The 14,634-nt window shown below is 54.5% G+C and overlaps 1 protein-coding gene across 2 annotated transcripts in view; it reads right to left on the reverse strand.

Annotated features, from left to right (window-relative positions):
- The window catches only part of COL5A1 (collagen type V alpha 1 chain), a 170,783-nt gene that overhangs the window by 40,907 nt on the left and 115,242 nt on the right, over positions 1-14,634 (reverse strand). For both annotated transcript variants that reach the window (XM_063082334.1, XM_063082333.1), the window contains exons 28-34: positions 13,541-13,585; positions 11,969-12,022; positions 9,702-9,809; positions 8,785-8,838; positions 6,202-6,255; positions 965-1,009; positions 790-843 (exon numbers count right to left, since the gene is read on the reverse strand). In XM_063082334.1, the coding sequence (XP_062938404.1) occupies positions 790-843; positions 965-1,009; positions 6,202-6,255; positions 8,785-8,838; positions 9,702-9,809; positions 11,969-12,022; positions 13,541-13,585 (414 nt within the window). The remainder of the gene's footprint in view (positions 1-789; positions 844-964; positions 1,010-6,201; positions 6,256-8,784; positions 8,839-9,701; positions 9,810-11,968; positions 12,023-13,540; positions 13,586-14,634) is intronic.

The following is a 14,634-nucleotide window of genomic DNA, read 5'->3' on the forward strand; positions in this document are numbered from 1 at the left end:
TGTGTTCCAGCCAAGAAACTCATCAAAAGTCATGCAAAGACAACATAGGGATCTGCTCAGGGCCCACAGCACATGCAACAGCTGTTCCGATCAGTCATCCGTTCCTGCAGGTGAGCATCCCAGGGGGCATAAGATATACCCCAGCACTTATCATGGAAGAATCTGTGGTGACCCCCTGGCAGGTGCATTCCTGTCACTGAGGGAGGGGCCCGCTCTGCCCCTCTGCCAAGTGCAAGGCTCATCCTGGCAGGGGCCTACTTTGGAGTCTACTGGACAGGGCAGGCACAGCCCACAGGCTGAGGTTTGCTTCCAGATTCATGATCGAAAGAGTTGGTTTCAACACCTCTCAGTGGAGAGAGAGTATGTTTGAAGATTTCACCCGTGCCAGAGAGAACTTTCTACAGATTTCTAGTAAAAAACTCTTTGCAGCTTTCGAACCCCTTTTCCATAAAATAAGTAAGGTCTCCCCACTAGGACTAGGTGATCTATGGCTGGCCCTGGTCCCCCAGGGCCACAGAGCTGCTCTCTTAGGTGCCAGTGGGCAGGGGGCTGGTCCTGCCTCTGCTCTGCCACAAACCCTGCCCCGTGGGTGCCACCCTAGGCACGTGCTCAGCTTGATCTAACTGTCCCGAGGCTGCTGGAGGAGACCAGCTCCTTCTTAAATACTTCCAAGAAAACCTATTTATTTTTCAAATGGAAAAGGACGTGGGCCGCCCGCAGGTGCTCAGTGGCTCTGTAGCATTATAGCTCAGCTCATGCTGGCCACCACAGAGGGGACCAGAAACATACCTTGGGGCCGGGCTTCCCCGTGATGCCCCGCGGGCCTCTCTCGCCCCTTGGACCCTGGACACACAGGAGAGAAGGGAGATCAGCCCAAGTCGTCCAGACTCGTGGAGACCACCTCCCCATCCCCACACATGCTCTGGTTTCTCCAAGACGACCCTCCAGCCAAAAGGATGGTTACCGTGGGGCCTCGCTGCCCCCGTGGTCCGGGCTTCCCAGGAGTCCCCTAGAATCAGAGAAAAGGGACGGTCAGTCACTTGAAATGCCTGGCACTGCTTAGGTGACGTCCCTCCCCTGGCTGAATGCAGAGCAAGGCTGGGAAAAACTTCCACATTTTCGTTTGAATAGGAGGTTTATCGGGGCGAGGAAGCCCCCTGCACAGTCACACACAGAGCTCTGCACTCCTGCACAGCCCTGCTGAAATCCAATTTTCTTCCTCCAGCCTGACGAATGTTTACTACTGTTATCTGGCTTTCCGTCCTCAAAGCATCTCCACCCGCCTCCCTCCCCTCATCTCAGTCTCCCCGCCTTGCTCCTCTCTATCTCAGCAGGGGGGAAATCATTACTGCAAGAAAAGAGAAGAAAGTCGATGCCTTTCATACATAATTTACTTTCACTACAGTTAAGAATATTAGCCATTAAATTTTCAGCAGGCTCTGCAGACAAGCAACTTCCAATTTAATATATAAGTCCTATATCCCAGAGTCACCTGCTTCTCTTCTAATAGAATTTAGACCCTTTTTCTGTTATTGTTTTGCATTTTCCAAACCAAAGAAAACAAATGCACCGCGTTTGTTGTTTCCCAAAGCGAAGCTGTGTAACGGCTGGAAAATGCAGCTTACCTGCAGCACGTGGAAGTCACAGGCTGAGCACAGCCCTGCACCTCCACCGCTTCTCAAGCCCTTTCCCTGAAATTTATTCTGGTGTCTCATGACAAAGCGTGAGACAGATCTGCACTGCTGAAGCCCCCCTGATGAGCTCTCCTGCAGCACGCTTCATTCGCTGCCAGAATCAAAACTGCTTTCTAAAGCCCCCCATTTTGAAATGTATTTAATAAAACCATTTATAATGATGAGTTAAAATATGTTGCTTTTTAACAATGCACTCTGGCTCCAGTGCTTTAATTATATAGCAATATCCTCTGGCTTCAAGTAAATATTTGCATATGAAAATTAATGAAACATCTGCTTTCTTCACATGATAAATGTTTTACCCATGACCAACCCTGGTTACTTTTTGGCATTTGGATGAGCCCTGGCTGCCAGGTTTTCTCACTCCCACCCTCCATCAAAACAAAACCCCTGACCCTAACTTAGTACCACCCTGACCCGCCGAGGCTGCAACCTGGCAGCACAAATGGCTCTCAGCTACGACCTGCACTAATCGTGCCCAAGGCATATGCGCTGGGGTCTCGGCAGGAGCAGAATACAGCCTCGGCCACAAATTCCACCTGAGCCTCCCAGTGGCATCCTGCTCATCAGTTTTCTTTGTAAATGAACCCAGCTGAAGAGTTCTGGGTCATGGTAAGTGACGCTGTTAAACAGAATATCCCCGAAGTCTCCAAAACAGTGTCCTTAGCAAATGAGAGCTCCTGTTTTCCCGTCCTCCCTGGAAAGAACGGACAGTCCCAGAAGAAGCTTTGCCGATGTTCTTTGCTCGAGTCAAGAGGCAAACACAGATAGAAGTCTTCTGGTCACTGGTGGGTATTTCCAAAGCGCTGGCCCATCCCTCTTCCTGGGCAGGGCCTCCTGGGACCCGCCTTGGCCCAAGGCAAAGGCCAGTGAGGGGCCACCGCTTTGCTCAGGTCCATTTCTCCTGCTTTGGCTACAGCTGGCTCTATGCCGCCACTCAGATATGTTCCTGGTGTTTGTCACATCTAACCCACATTTCATAGCCCAAGGGACCAAGCCACTAGCTCTGCAGAAGTGAGGACCAGGCAGACAGAAGGGCAGGCAGGCCTCAGACGGGAAGCAGACAGACACACACACACACGTGCACACACACTTGTCCACACACACATCGGTCACGCCCAGCATCGCAGTGCCTAGGAGCACCCGCCTGGCCAGAACAGCCGAGAGACACCCCAAGACCTCTCCAGAAGAGCACAGCCCTCCCAGCAGCTGTCCCTTCACCGCCGTCCTGTTGCCTTCCCGTCCCTTCCCCACACAGGAACAGGGCTACTTTTAAAAGTCTCCCCTTGTCACTCCCCTGCCTAACCCCTTCAATACATCCCTGCCGCCCTGGGATAAAGAGCTACCCCCTGAAGTGACAACAAGGCCTTGGCCGGGCTCTGCAGCCCTCTCCCTAGCCACATCTCTACTTGCTGGGCTCAGCCACGTGCCAGCCTCCTGCCGGCTCCTGCCGCCTCCCCACCTGTCCTCTGCCCACTTTCCCTACCCCACCTCTCCAATCTCCGTCCCTCGTATAGGTCTTAGCAGAAATGTCATTGCCTCCAGGAAGCCTCCCTGGACCTCTGGGGTTAGCCTCTGGCTCTGTGAACTCCCCCCATGTCACCCTGGTCCTTCATCACAACGCTCATCCTTTGCAAACACTGGTCACTGGGTGTTCCTCTCTGGATGGTGGGGGACATCTGGTTTGATCTCCTGAGTCCCCAATGCCTGGCAAAGCCGCTGGCACTTAGCAAGGACTTAAGCAACATGTGTGTTTAAGTGAATGAACTGCCTCCAGATGAAATGCCTGTGACTATGAAGTCCAAAGCCCAAGGGCAGCATGAGGACAGCCACCGCAGCGGACCTGGGAGACAGCATCTGTTCACCAAGGCCCGGAGGACAAGCTGCATCCAGAGGCCTCTGGGTGACTGGACATGAGGTGTCACCAGTGAACAAAAGAGGACAGGCCCGTTTGCAAGGACAGCCCGGCTCCAGCCTACGCAGACCATCAGGAGGGACCGGCCCAGCCTTGTGGACCCGACAGCGCCCACCTTCCCTGTCACTCCCAGCACCAGGCACGGAGCAATGGCCCCGTCACAAAAACTGCCCCAGAATTTCAGACATCTTTCTGCAGTGGGGACGGCACAGACAGTTCTCGTGTGACAGCTGTACTCAGACTCCTGACCAGGAGGCCCTCATTAACTGTAATGGGGAGATAAAGATGGCCAGAGCTCCACCTTGGGATGCATCAAACACCAGCACCGCGTGTTCACAGGGAAACAAATGGCCTCGTGCTCCCAGCCTGAAGTCTGTGTCGTGAGCTGTGCCCAGATCACGGAGCAGCAGTGGACGGAACGTCCTCCATCCAGGCTGGACATCCAGATGTCACAAGGGTCGTGGATGCCGCAGAGGCTGTGACTCGCTCCCATCTGCGGTTAGGGCATTGGGCACCTGGCAGCTGCCTGGCAGGTCTTACTTGACTCAGACTTTGTGTTTTGGCTGAGGACCCACAGCACTGAAGCCCAAGTCAATGGCCAGTGGGCGGCCCAGGGGTACCCAGAGTACTTGTCCAAACTCCTCATCTCAGGGATGGGGAGGCCAAGAGTGTGAGGGGCAGAGTGCCAGTCAGGAGCACGGGAGGTAAGTTGAGACCCACGAGACCCCACGGGGGGCCTCGATCCCTGATCCCACATGTTGTTCCATGTAAAGGGTTTGTGGCCACACTCCCAGCTGCTAAAGGCCACATCCCTCTCCTGGAGATTCTCACTACAGTGTAGCATGAAAGGTCCCCAGCACAGGACCTCTCCATCCTGGTCACCCCAGCGTTCCCCATGCTTACAAGATCCTGAGCCACTTGTCACAAGTGGCACCTGTGACTATTCCAGAGGCCAGCTTTTCCAGAGACATCAGTCAGACTGTTTCCAGGCAGAAGAATGATAGATAGATAGACAGAGATAAATAATAGACAGGTGACAGGTGGATAGATATAGATTTAAATAATATACAGGTGAAAGGTAGACAGGTAGACAGGTAGGTAGGTAGACAGGTAGACAGGTAGGTAGGTAGGTAGGTAGACAGGTAGGTAGGTAGGTAGGCAGGTAGGTAGGTAGGTAGGTAGGTAGACGGGTAGGTAGGTAGGTAGGTAGACGGGTAGGTAGGTAGGTAGGTAGGTAGGTAGACAGGTAGGTAGGTAGGTAGGTAGACAGGTAGGTAGGTAGGTAGGTAGACAGGTAGGTAGGTAGGTAGGTAGACAGGTAGGTAGGTAGGTAGGTAGACAGGTAGGTAGGTAGGTAGGTAGACAGAGACAGACGGAAGATAGCTAGCTGACACAGACAGATACAGATGGGTACATAAGACAACAGGTGAGAGAGACAGATACAGAGACAGACAGATGGACAACAGAAGGTAGATAGGTAACAGAAAATAGATGACAGATGGGGATGGATGGGTGACAGACAGACAGACACAGATAGATCAATAATAGATAGCTGATAGGTAGACAGATGATAGATAATAGACAGGTGATAGACAGGTGACAGAGATGACAGTCTCTCTTGTCTATGCAGTCGACTTGCACGCAGAACAGTCCCCGTTTTTCCGAATCTGGAAGGATGCACTGTCTGCTCACAGGTCTTGGAGTCTCTCTCCCTGCCTTGCAGGGAGCACACTGACTCTGCTTTAACACAGATTCACAACGACCAACACGCTCCAAGGAGCTGCATCCGGGGGCTCCGTCTGTGTCTGGGGCGGGGTGCAGACTGGGGCTAGGCAGCCACAGCTTGAGAGAGTGCAGCCGTCTTTCTAAGGAGCAGGTCCTCCCGGGTCTGCTCTGCAGACGCTGCCAGCACGCACACCACGGCATGCCTCCCTGTCCCCCACATGCCTAGGGCAGGGCCGGCTCTGGTCCAAGGCCCCAAATGACAATCTTGCTCTGGTTTTCCTGAATGGCCATGCTCAGGCACTGTGACTTCACCCAGCGGCATCCTGGGCAGCTCCTGAGCCATCAGGGACTTCAGCAAGTGGGGAGAGCACAGCTCCCTCCACCCAGGCCCGGAGCACCTTTGTTCAGAGAAATAGCAAAGGGGACCCAAGCCACATGCACCATGGCAGGTGTTATAATGGTGGCAGCCTGCTAATAACCAGGAAGGAATGACACATCCTGAATTTGAACTAGAGGAGGTGGCAGGACATAAAAAAAGATAATTCCTTTTTTCCCTTCCTCTTAAAATTATCTTGGAGGAAAAGTCACCTTGGGTAGGAAGAGAAGGATCTGGTGTTCACTAAGGACCTGAAGGAGCACTGGATCATGTGACTAGATCTCAGCACACTCTCCTCTCCTGCCCGCTGCCTCTCCTGTCTTATGCCTGCCCAGCCTCGTGTGTGGAAAGAGCTTAAGGGAGGCTGCTCTGGAAAGCAGTTTTGGCAGCAAAATGGATGAGAAGTAAACAGGCCGTTGAGTGGAGAACCAACCCGTTAAATACCAAGGTAGCAGAACGAACCGCTTGACTAGAGACCAGGCTGTCCTTACCCTGCCGCCTTTCTCTCCATTGGCACCAGGAAATCCAGGGAATCCAATGGAACCCTATAGAGAGTTAGGAAGAAGATTGAAAGTTGTGTCAGAAGGATGAATTAAATCACGTGTGCCAAGTGGGGGAAGAATGTGTGGTGTAGCTCACAGCCTCCGACACGGACTCTACCCACCCACCCTTCTACCTGCTCCCCCCCCACTCAGCTATCCAACACCCATCCTCCCTACCACCCACCCATCCACTCACCCACCCTCCATCCATCCGTCCACCCATCCATCAACTCATCCATCCACTCATCCATCCACCGATCCATCTACCCACCCATCCATCCACCCATCCATCCACACGACCATCCACCCACCAATCAATCCATCTACCCACCCACTCATCCATCCATCCACTCATCCATCCACTCATCCATCCACCGATCCATCTACCCTCCCATCCATCCACCCATCCATCCACACAACCATCCATCCACCCTGCCATCCACCCATGCAGCTATCCAACACCCATCCTCCCTACCACCCACCCATCTACTCACCCACCCACCATCCATCCTTCCACCCATCTGTCAACTCATCCATCCACTCATCCATCCATCTATCCATCCATCCATCCATCCACTCACCCACTCACCCATCCATAAACCCATCCATCCAACCACCCATCCATCAAACCATCCATCCACTCACCCACCCACCCATCCATAAATCCATCCATCCACACAACTATCCATCAACTCATCCATCCACTCATCCATCCATCCATCCATCCATCCCTCCACCCATCCACCCACCCATCCCTCCATCCACTCACCCACCCACCCATCCATCCACTCACCCACCCACCCATCCATCCACTCACCCACCCACCCATCCATCGACCCATCCACCCACCCATCCATCCACTCACCCACCCACCCATCCATCCACCCATCCATCCACCCATCCACCCACCCATCCACCCACTCATGTAACTAATAAATATTTCCTGAGCATTTCACAGACTCCAAATCTAAAAACCAAACACTGCGTCTTCACCAGCTGCCCCCTCCACACTTCCTCAAACACACCCGTGTCTCTAACTCGCTGGCTGGTGTTGGCAGAAAAAAGGGGACATAGACTATACGCTGAACTGCAGCTGCGGTGTGGCTCTCGCTTCATGACATTTTATCTACGGTGCCTGCTGCCACGCTCTCTGGTCTTCCCACAAGGCCTCCGAGTAACAAAGCAGCTTACACCATCAGCAAGGAACACACACTTAGGTGCTGACTGTAGCATCTAACAGCTGCTTGGTTCTAGCAATCTACAAGGTGCACGTAGGCAAAAGATGAACTTGAGGACTTTGAGTTTACGAATCCCCACACCTTGTGTTTCTCACAGGGGACTGAGCTCAGCCCACCCACTCCTGTGCCCACCTGCTAATCCAGGCCAGAGCCTGGACCAGGGAAACCTGGCAGCAGGTGACACAGAGCTCAGCTCAGAAACTGGGTCACCATGTCTGACAGCCAGTGGCTGCTCCCAGTCACCTCCCAAGGACACGCCTGCACTTCCAAAGTTCAGCCCTCCCCTTCCCAAAAAGCTGCCTCAGCTCGATTTCTACCACCCCCCCGTCTCCCCCAAACTTCCCCTCTTCTCTCCTCTGCTGCCCTAAACAAACACACATCTGAAGGAGAGAATGTGTCTGTCTGCTACTCTTGCCCCAACATTTGGGTGGACCACCATGGTTGGCAGCTACGTCAGGGCCACATTCAATGTTTTGGCAAGCACAATTCCTGCTATATGGCAAACTTCCGCTCCTGCACGTTGGCGTGTGTCTACACATGCAGTGTGGACACTGGCTGTCCAGGGAAAGGGCAGAGGTGAGCGTTTCCTTAACCAGCATGGAAACGCCTAGAGGTGGCCTGGCCCACTGCGCACGTCTTCCCTGTGTTAACAAGACCACGCGTGGAAGGGAGATCTGAGGCGCGGAAGCTGAAAGGAAGAATACTCGGGCGCGGTGCGCATCTGAGAGAGACGGGACCGCCCTTTCGCTGTTAATTATGTCTCTAGTGCAGGCAACTGGTTATTTTTTAAGAAAGAACCATGAATAATAAAACGTGAGCTTTGAAAAAAAAAAAAGGTTTTCAATGATTTCCAAAGCCTTAAGGAGCTGTTGCACTTAACCTGAACATAATTTCATATAAGAAAGACTTCGTCTTTCTTTCAGACCCCGTGCAGAGCAAATAACCTTCAACTATCCCAAGTGAGGCAGAGCTGAGAAGAACTGTTTCACGAGCTCGGGGTGTGGACAAGCCAGTGGACAAAGGCCACCGGCAGGACAGCAGGGCCCGGACTGCCCTCGGCTTGGGCAGGTCTCATCCTTTTCTCTGAAAGGCTCAACTCACTGGCCAAGGGCTTCTTTCAACATGGCCAAATTAATACAAGAGGCTACGAATAAAGCAAACTTGAGGGACACAGTGACTGTGTCCTCTCACTCATGTCACATGCACCTCCCAGGGAGGAAGAACGGGAGAGCGTGTGCAGGTGTGGGGCGTCCTCATGGCCTCAGACAGGACACCTGACACAGCTGCAAATTACCTTTGGCCCTTGTCTTCCTGGGTACCCGGGTAATCCTGGGACTCCAAGTTTTCCCTGGGGAAACAAAAGGAGTCGCCTTACATGTGAGCATGGCACTTGTCCCTCCGTTTTCTCTGGGCAGAGGGAAAGCCCATGTTCTTCAGGGAACTGCAGTAGGATGCAGTTTTCAAAGTAGTGACACCGCCATCATGGAGCAGCCTCTGCCTGTCCTCTGGGATGGAGCCTCACTCTCAGGAAGTAAGATGGGACCTGAAAGTCCCAGTGCGGGTTGAAAAGCAAGGGCCCCACGAGCAGGGATCGGTGTGTTGCCGAAGCGACAGGGCTCAGAGACAAACACCCTGACCATTAGCACACTCATCTGTGGGACACTTCTCTTGGTAAGAGCTCTAGCCATGGGGCGAGATGGGGCAGGAAGCGTGGCCACTCCTTGGCCATTCCCGCCGGGGCTGAGGGTGGGGGCAAGATGGCGCGAGGGCGGCACTGCTGGTGATGAGCGCGGCCGCGTACCAAGAGCCCCCAGCGGACAGAGCGAGCCTCCGTTCATGCCAGGCTGCTACGCCATTGGGCCATGGTGGGGGACACTGTCATTACCTCCAGTGTGGAACCGGGAACTTGACAAAGACAGGGGTCCTTGCATGTGGGTGATGGGGCTCAGACCCCCAAACTTTACGGATACCTGGAAGAAGTGGCCCCTCTGAGGTGATGGCAGGGGCTCAGAAGGGCCAGACTCCGCACGAGGAAAAGAGCCAACACACAGGGAGGGCGGCCAGAGGCCCGGGGTGAGAGGCAGAAGCTCACTTGGGAATCCCAGCTATCCCAAGACTAGGGAGCCCGGGGCCACAGGGAAGGTCCTATCTAAAGCCTTTGCCAAGCTTGGATCCTGCCCGGGAAGTGGTCAAGCATCCTGTGTCACGAACCTTCTCCCCAGAGGGTCCCAGAGGACCAGGATCACCATTGGGACCTCCACGACCCTTTGGGCCTTCGGGTCCATCTTCTCCCCTGGGACCGGGTGGGCCGATCTCCCCCTGCAAGTCAGAAAAGAGGAACTGAGGCAGCCCCACCCCAGTCTCTGTCCCCCACCAGCAACTCGCACCACTGTTCTGAGAGTGAGGGCAGATCCAGGCGCCTCGTGGTGAGAAGGTCCAGGCACCCGGCCCCACTCGAGCAGATGAACCGCTCCCCGCAGCACTGACAACCGGAGCCCATTGTGCGGTGGCCGATCACAGGGCTCTGCGGAATGGCCGCGTGGCGCTCTGCACCCAGGCGCCTGCTGTGTTCTCAAGGCGGCACACTCCTGCTTCCCATTACCTTCTCTAAATCGAGTGCCTCTTGGCGAAAATAACTCTGGTTAACAATAGCAGCTCTGAATTGCTACTTCCCCAAATACAACACAGTGACTGGGGAGCTGCTCTCTTCTCCTGAATCCCCAGGAGGGGTGGAGATGGACCACGGCCCCTGGACTGGGCATAACTGGCACACAGGAGACCACTGATTGCATCCCAGAGACAGAGGGGCTTAAGCTCTGCCTTGCTCAGTTCCCCAGGTTACAGATGGAGCACACAGGCTCAGGCGCCTGCTAGGTCGAGGGTGGTACCCAGGTGGGATCTCCGAATGCCCGTCCTGGAGCTGTTCGTCTATCTGCCTGTGGACTAGTCCTCCTCGGATCACTGGTTTCCAAGAGCAGCTGCAGAACAGCTGTGCAGCCCCATAGCAAAGATATGTGTCACACAGTTAAAGAAAGATTAATAACTTCCCAGTGCTTAAGCTCCAGTCTGTTTGCAGGTCGAGAACTCTCTGTACCAAAGAAGCGTTCCTCTTGTTCGACAAAATAATCCTTCGCATATTTGCTGAGCATCTATGAAGAGCCAAACACTGGGCTCTGATCTCCAAGAGAAATCAAGACCAGGGGCCCTTGTTCCCTGGGCTCGGGAGGTGTCCCACTGCCGGATCCCACCCTCGTCCAACTGCACCAGGAGCTCTGGGCGTGAGGACTGCGGAAGGTCTTTTGTGTGATCTCTTTTGAAGCCATACCCTCCTAATGTGGTCCCCAAATGTGTGTATTGAGTCATCAAAGGAGGGGTAAAAGGGACTTTCACTAGTCAAACAGAGAAGCCCCTTCGACATGGGGGTTTTAGGGTTCCTTCCACTACACGGAAAGTTCTAGAATGTCTGGCTGTCTTCCACAGCAGCATAACTGGGATGTGTGGTGAAATGAGTCCCTCTCTGGCACCCTCCTTCTGCAGGGTACGGGCTGGTTTCTGCCTTTTGCCTGCCAGGTTGCCACACGCTGCCAAGTGGGCTCTCTCATTTTGGGGTCTTCCAAAATGGCGCCTGCAGTCCCCACTTTGCAGGGGGATAATTACGGCAGCCGATGACAGCTCCACCTTGGCCGACAGATGTCCATCCAGGTGCATGCACAACTGCCAACCCAGCTGTGCCCGCCGGAGAGTGGAGGCGGCTCGCTTCCTGCTGCCTGGGCGTCCCCTCGCTCTGAGATTGTTAGGGAAGCTACAAAGTGTTCCCACTGCAGCCGGCCTACCACCCGGGAACGTCTCCAGTGCCCTTTGTGTCATCCTCTGTGCATTTATGTGAAAATAAAGCCCATGGCTTTCTGTGGATGCCTCCCACGTGAGCAGACCTTTCCTCTCCTGGCACTGACCAGCTTTCTCTGGAGCTGAGATAAATTATTCATTAAAAAACAAGCCAGGTGGTTGTGGGCGTGGGGTCCTAAAAGGCAACTGAAGAGCTTTATGGGGAGCAAGATGCACTAAGGTCTCAGCAGGGATCCCAGACACTCATCGGGCACCTCTCACTATTGTCCTTGAGTCAAATGAACTGCTCTGCAACCACAGCATCGATCAGAAAAAAGGCGTCCCCACTGATCCACTTATGCAGAACACAGCGCAGAGGAGCCGGGTGACCCCTAGTTATCCTCAGTGCCCAGAGGGTTAATACAGGTGAGAGGCACTGCCTCCTGGAAGCTGAGACAAAGATGAAGGGGAGCTGGAGAGGGCCTGGCTCCTGGGCCCCAGGCCACCCCTTCCTGCCGGCCAGAAATCTCTGCAAATTTGTCACCTCCATTTTGAGAAGCTGCCCTGATACCCAAAACACCCTAGCCCCAACCGCAGGGCTCCAAGCCCACCCTGCCTTTACCCAGTTTGAATCCCAATCCCGAGATACTCACCCGATCACCCTTGATGCCCATGTCGCCTTTAAACCCAGGGAAGCCGTCTTCTCCCTGAGTAAGGGACAGGAGAATGCCTCATTGTAGACAAAGAATCCCCTTCCTCCAGCACTGGTTTCCCTGCTCCACACCACAGACCCGCACTCGGCGCGAAGTCCCCCAACCTCAGGGCTGCAGCGCGCGCTGGACGGGTGGGTTCTGAGTGCCCGTCCCTTGTGAAGCGCATTCCTGTTAACCCTTTGCAGCTCTGGCCAGTTCTGGCCAGCTCTGTGCCTAGGTCACCCTGGGCCAGCTTGAGTGGAACATTCTGCACAGCTGGGCACCGTTTCCCTGAGCAGTTTTGCAGCACCGCAGGCCAGTAGCGGGTGAACAGGTGAACACCTGAGGAGGGGGATCTGGACGAAATTGCCCACCAGGAGACAGGGAGGTGCTGCCTTGCATTGCACAGAACAGGAACAAGCTCAGGGAGGGATGGGCATCATCAGAAACAGTACACATCAGTGCTGCTTATGGACTTGGGGATTTGCCAGCAAGGCTGTCGGATGTCAGCAACCTGCTGTGTATTCAAGTCCCTGGCCTGGACTTTCCTCATCCAGGAAACCACAGAGCAAACCCCTCAGACACTCTGCACAGGGCACAGCTGGCTCCCGGGAGAGGGACCGTGGCTTGGGCCGTCCCTCTCATTATTTGGGGGTTACATCTTGATCCAAGAGGAGCACAAAGAAGGGATCTGGGGACTCAGCCTGGCCATAAACAGTCAAGGCCCAGCTGGGAGCGTGCACAGACGGAGATGACCTTCTGGAACAGTCTCCAGCCAGCCACTGCCCCCAATGCCTAGTCCATGGTGGTCATAAAGTGGCAGTAACTTAGCAGCAGTGGTCACAGAAATGCTGCAGTCCCAGAAAGACGGTTCCTCACCACTGCCTGCACCCCTCCATCTCCAGAACCGTCTCAGGCTACCTCCCACAGCCCCTCAGGGACAGTGCAGTGACTCTCCTGGCAAGAAGGTGTGCCCCAAGCAACCCAATCAATATCATCTCTAGCAGCCTTTCTCCAGCTAGCAACAAATGTGACGAGATAAATGTGGCAAAGCTGGGACACTGGGAAGCCCCCTTCAAAAGGATGAAAGGTCCCCAGTGGTGGAGCCACCCCCGAGGTCAATGGGACGGGGATTCTGGGACATGGGGGCCTGTGACTAGCTGCCCGGGGAAGAGCATCTAACAACTAAAGAAGTCCTCGGCCAGCTGCCTGGCGAGACGGCCCACCTGGGAGGGGAGCGTGGGGCCCATCTGGGGTCAGGGCCTTCTTCTCGGGCAGAGGCACACACCCCAGGCCCACTCAGGCCCACCAGCAGATGTGCTCCACGGTACCCGAGTGCCTGTCCTCCTTGACGTTGTGTGCTTCCTTTTGCAAGCAAACACGCTTTCCCACAGAGCAGCGTTAGTTCTCAATATCCAGAGGCAACAACCACCCCAGCTGGTTTTACTGAGTGCTGCTGTTGAAGGAGCCGCCCAGCTGGAATCCAGCTGTGGGCCGTCCCAGGGGACACAGCTGGAAGGAACAGACACTCACCTTCTCACCCTTCGTGCCCTTCAGACCTCGGATGCCATCGGCCCCCTATGCAGGTGGGAAGAGGAAACAGAGCGAGTGATTACAAACCTGCACCTCTGCTAAGCTCTCACAGGAAGTGGGTCCGAGCCCCAAGTATGAAGACAGGCTGAGCTCGCGGCCGCTGACGGATGAGCGCGCTGCCCCACCCCGGACAAGCCCTTTCCCACGTGTCCTCAATCTCAGGTAGAAGAAGCCTTGGCGGACTCCAGAGGCATCTCCTGTCCTTCTGATTCTGGCCCAGAGTGTCTGTGACTCCTGGAATGGCCCCCACTGACTACTCTTCTGTATGTGAAAGACCCAACCCCAACCCTAGCCCTTCTCCCCAAGCTCTGAGCCCCAGAACCACCTTCCGTCGGCCCACACCCCACAGCCAACACACCCATCTTAGAAACATCTCGCATTTCTTATGCTAACATCCCTCCCTCTTCTAGAAACATCCCATCTCTCGGAGGTTTGGGGAGTGAGCAAGATACAGGATCTGGGTCAGGCAGGCTGGTTTAGGTCCTAGCCTGCACCCTGGCCTCTGACACGTCCCAGATCTGCATGCCCAGTGTCCTCACTTGGGAAGTGGGATGATGACAACCCTTACCTTGCTCCCGCTGCTGGGAGGGGAACACCTGTAAAGCCCCAGGACAGTGCCTGCACACAGTAGGTGCTCAATAAATGGTAGCTGTCACCATCTGATTATTTTAATTCTGTATTACCATTAATATATGTATGTTATAATATTATTGATTAAAGGAAATAGCAATGATTATTATGGATGTAATCAATTCAGAACATACCATCTCATGTCCCTGATAAACACAAATTTCGAAGGTGGGGACCGGGCCCACCCCTCTGATATTCTCACTGTGCCTGGAACCCCCAGCGGAGTTCAAATCCAGGGGATGGGATTGTGCAGCTGTGCCCTCACTCTGAGCCTGTGGACCTCAGACCTCCAAGCAGGTGACTTTTAGCTACAGAGACTGACCACTGACTTCGGGCCCTCTCTGGCCACCTGCCTGCAGGACCCCAGAGAGAGGTCACACCCCCTGGTTGGTCCTGAGCCGAGG

The sequence above is a fragment of the Cynocephalus volans genome, chromosome 17 (genome assembly GCF_027409185.1).
Source record: "Cynocephalus volans isolate mCynVol1 chromosome 17, mCynVol1.pri, whole genome shotgun sequence".
In the NCBI taxonomy this organism is placed as follows: Eukaryota; Metazoa; Chordata; class Mammalia; order Dermoptera; family Cynocephalidae; genus Cynocephalus; species Cynocephalus volans.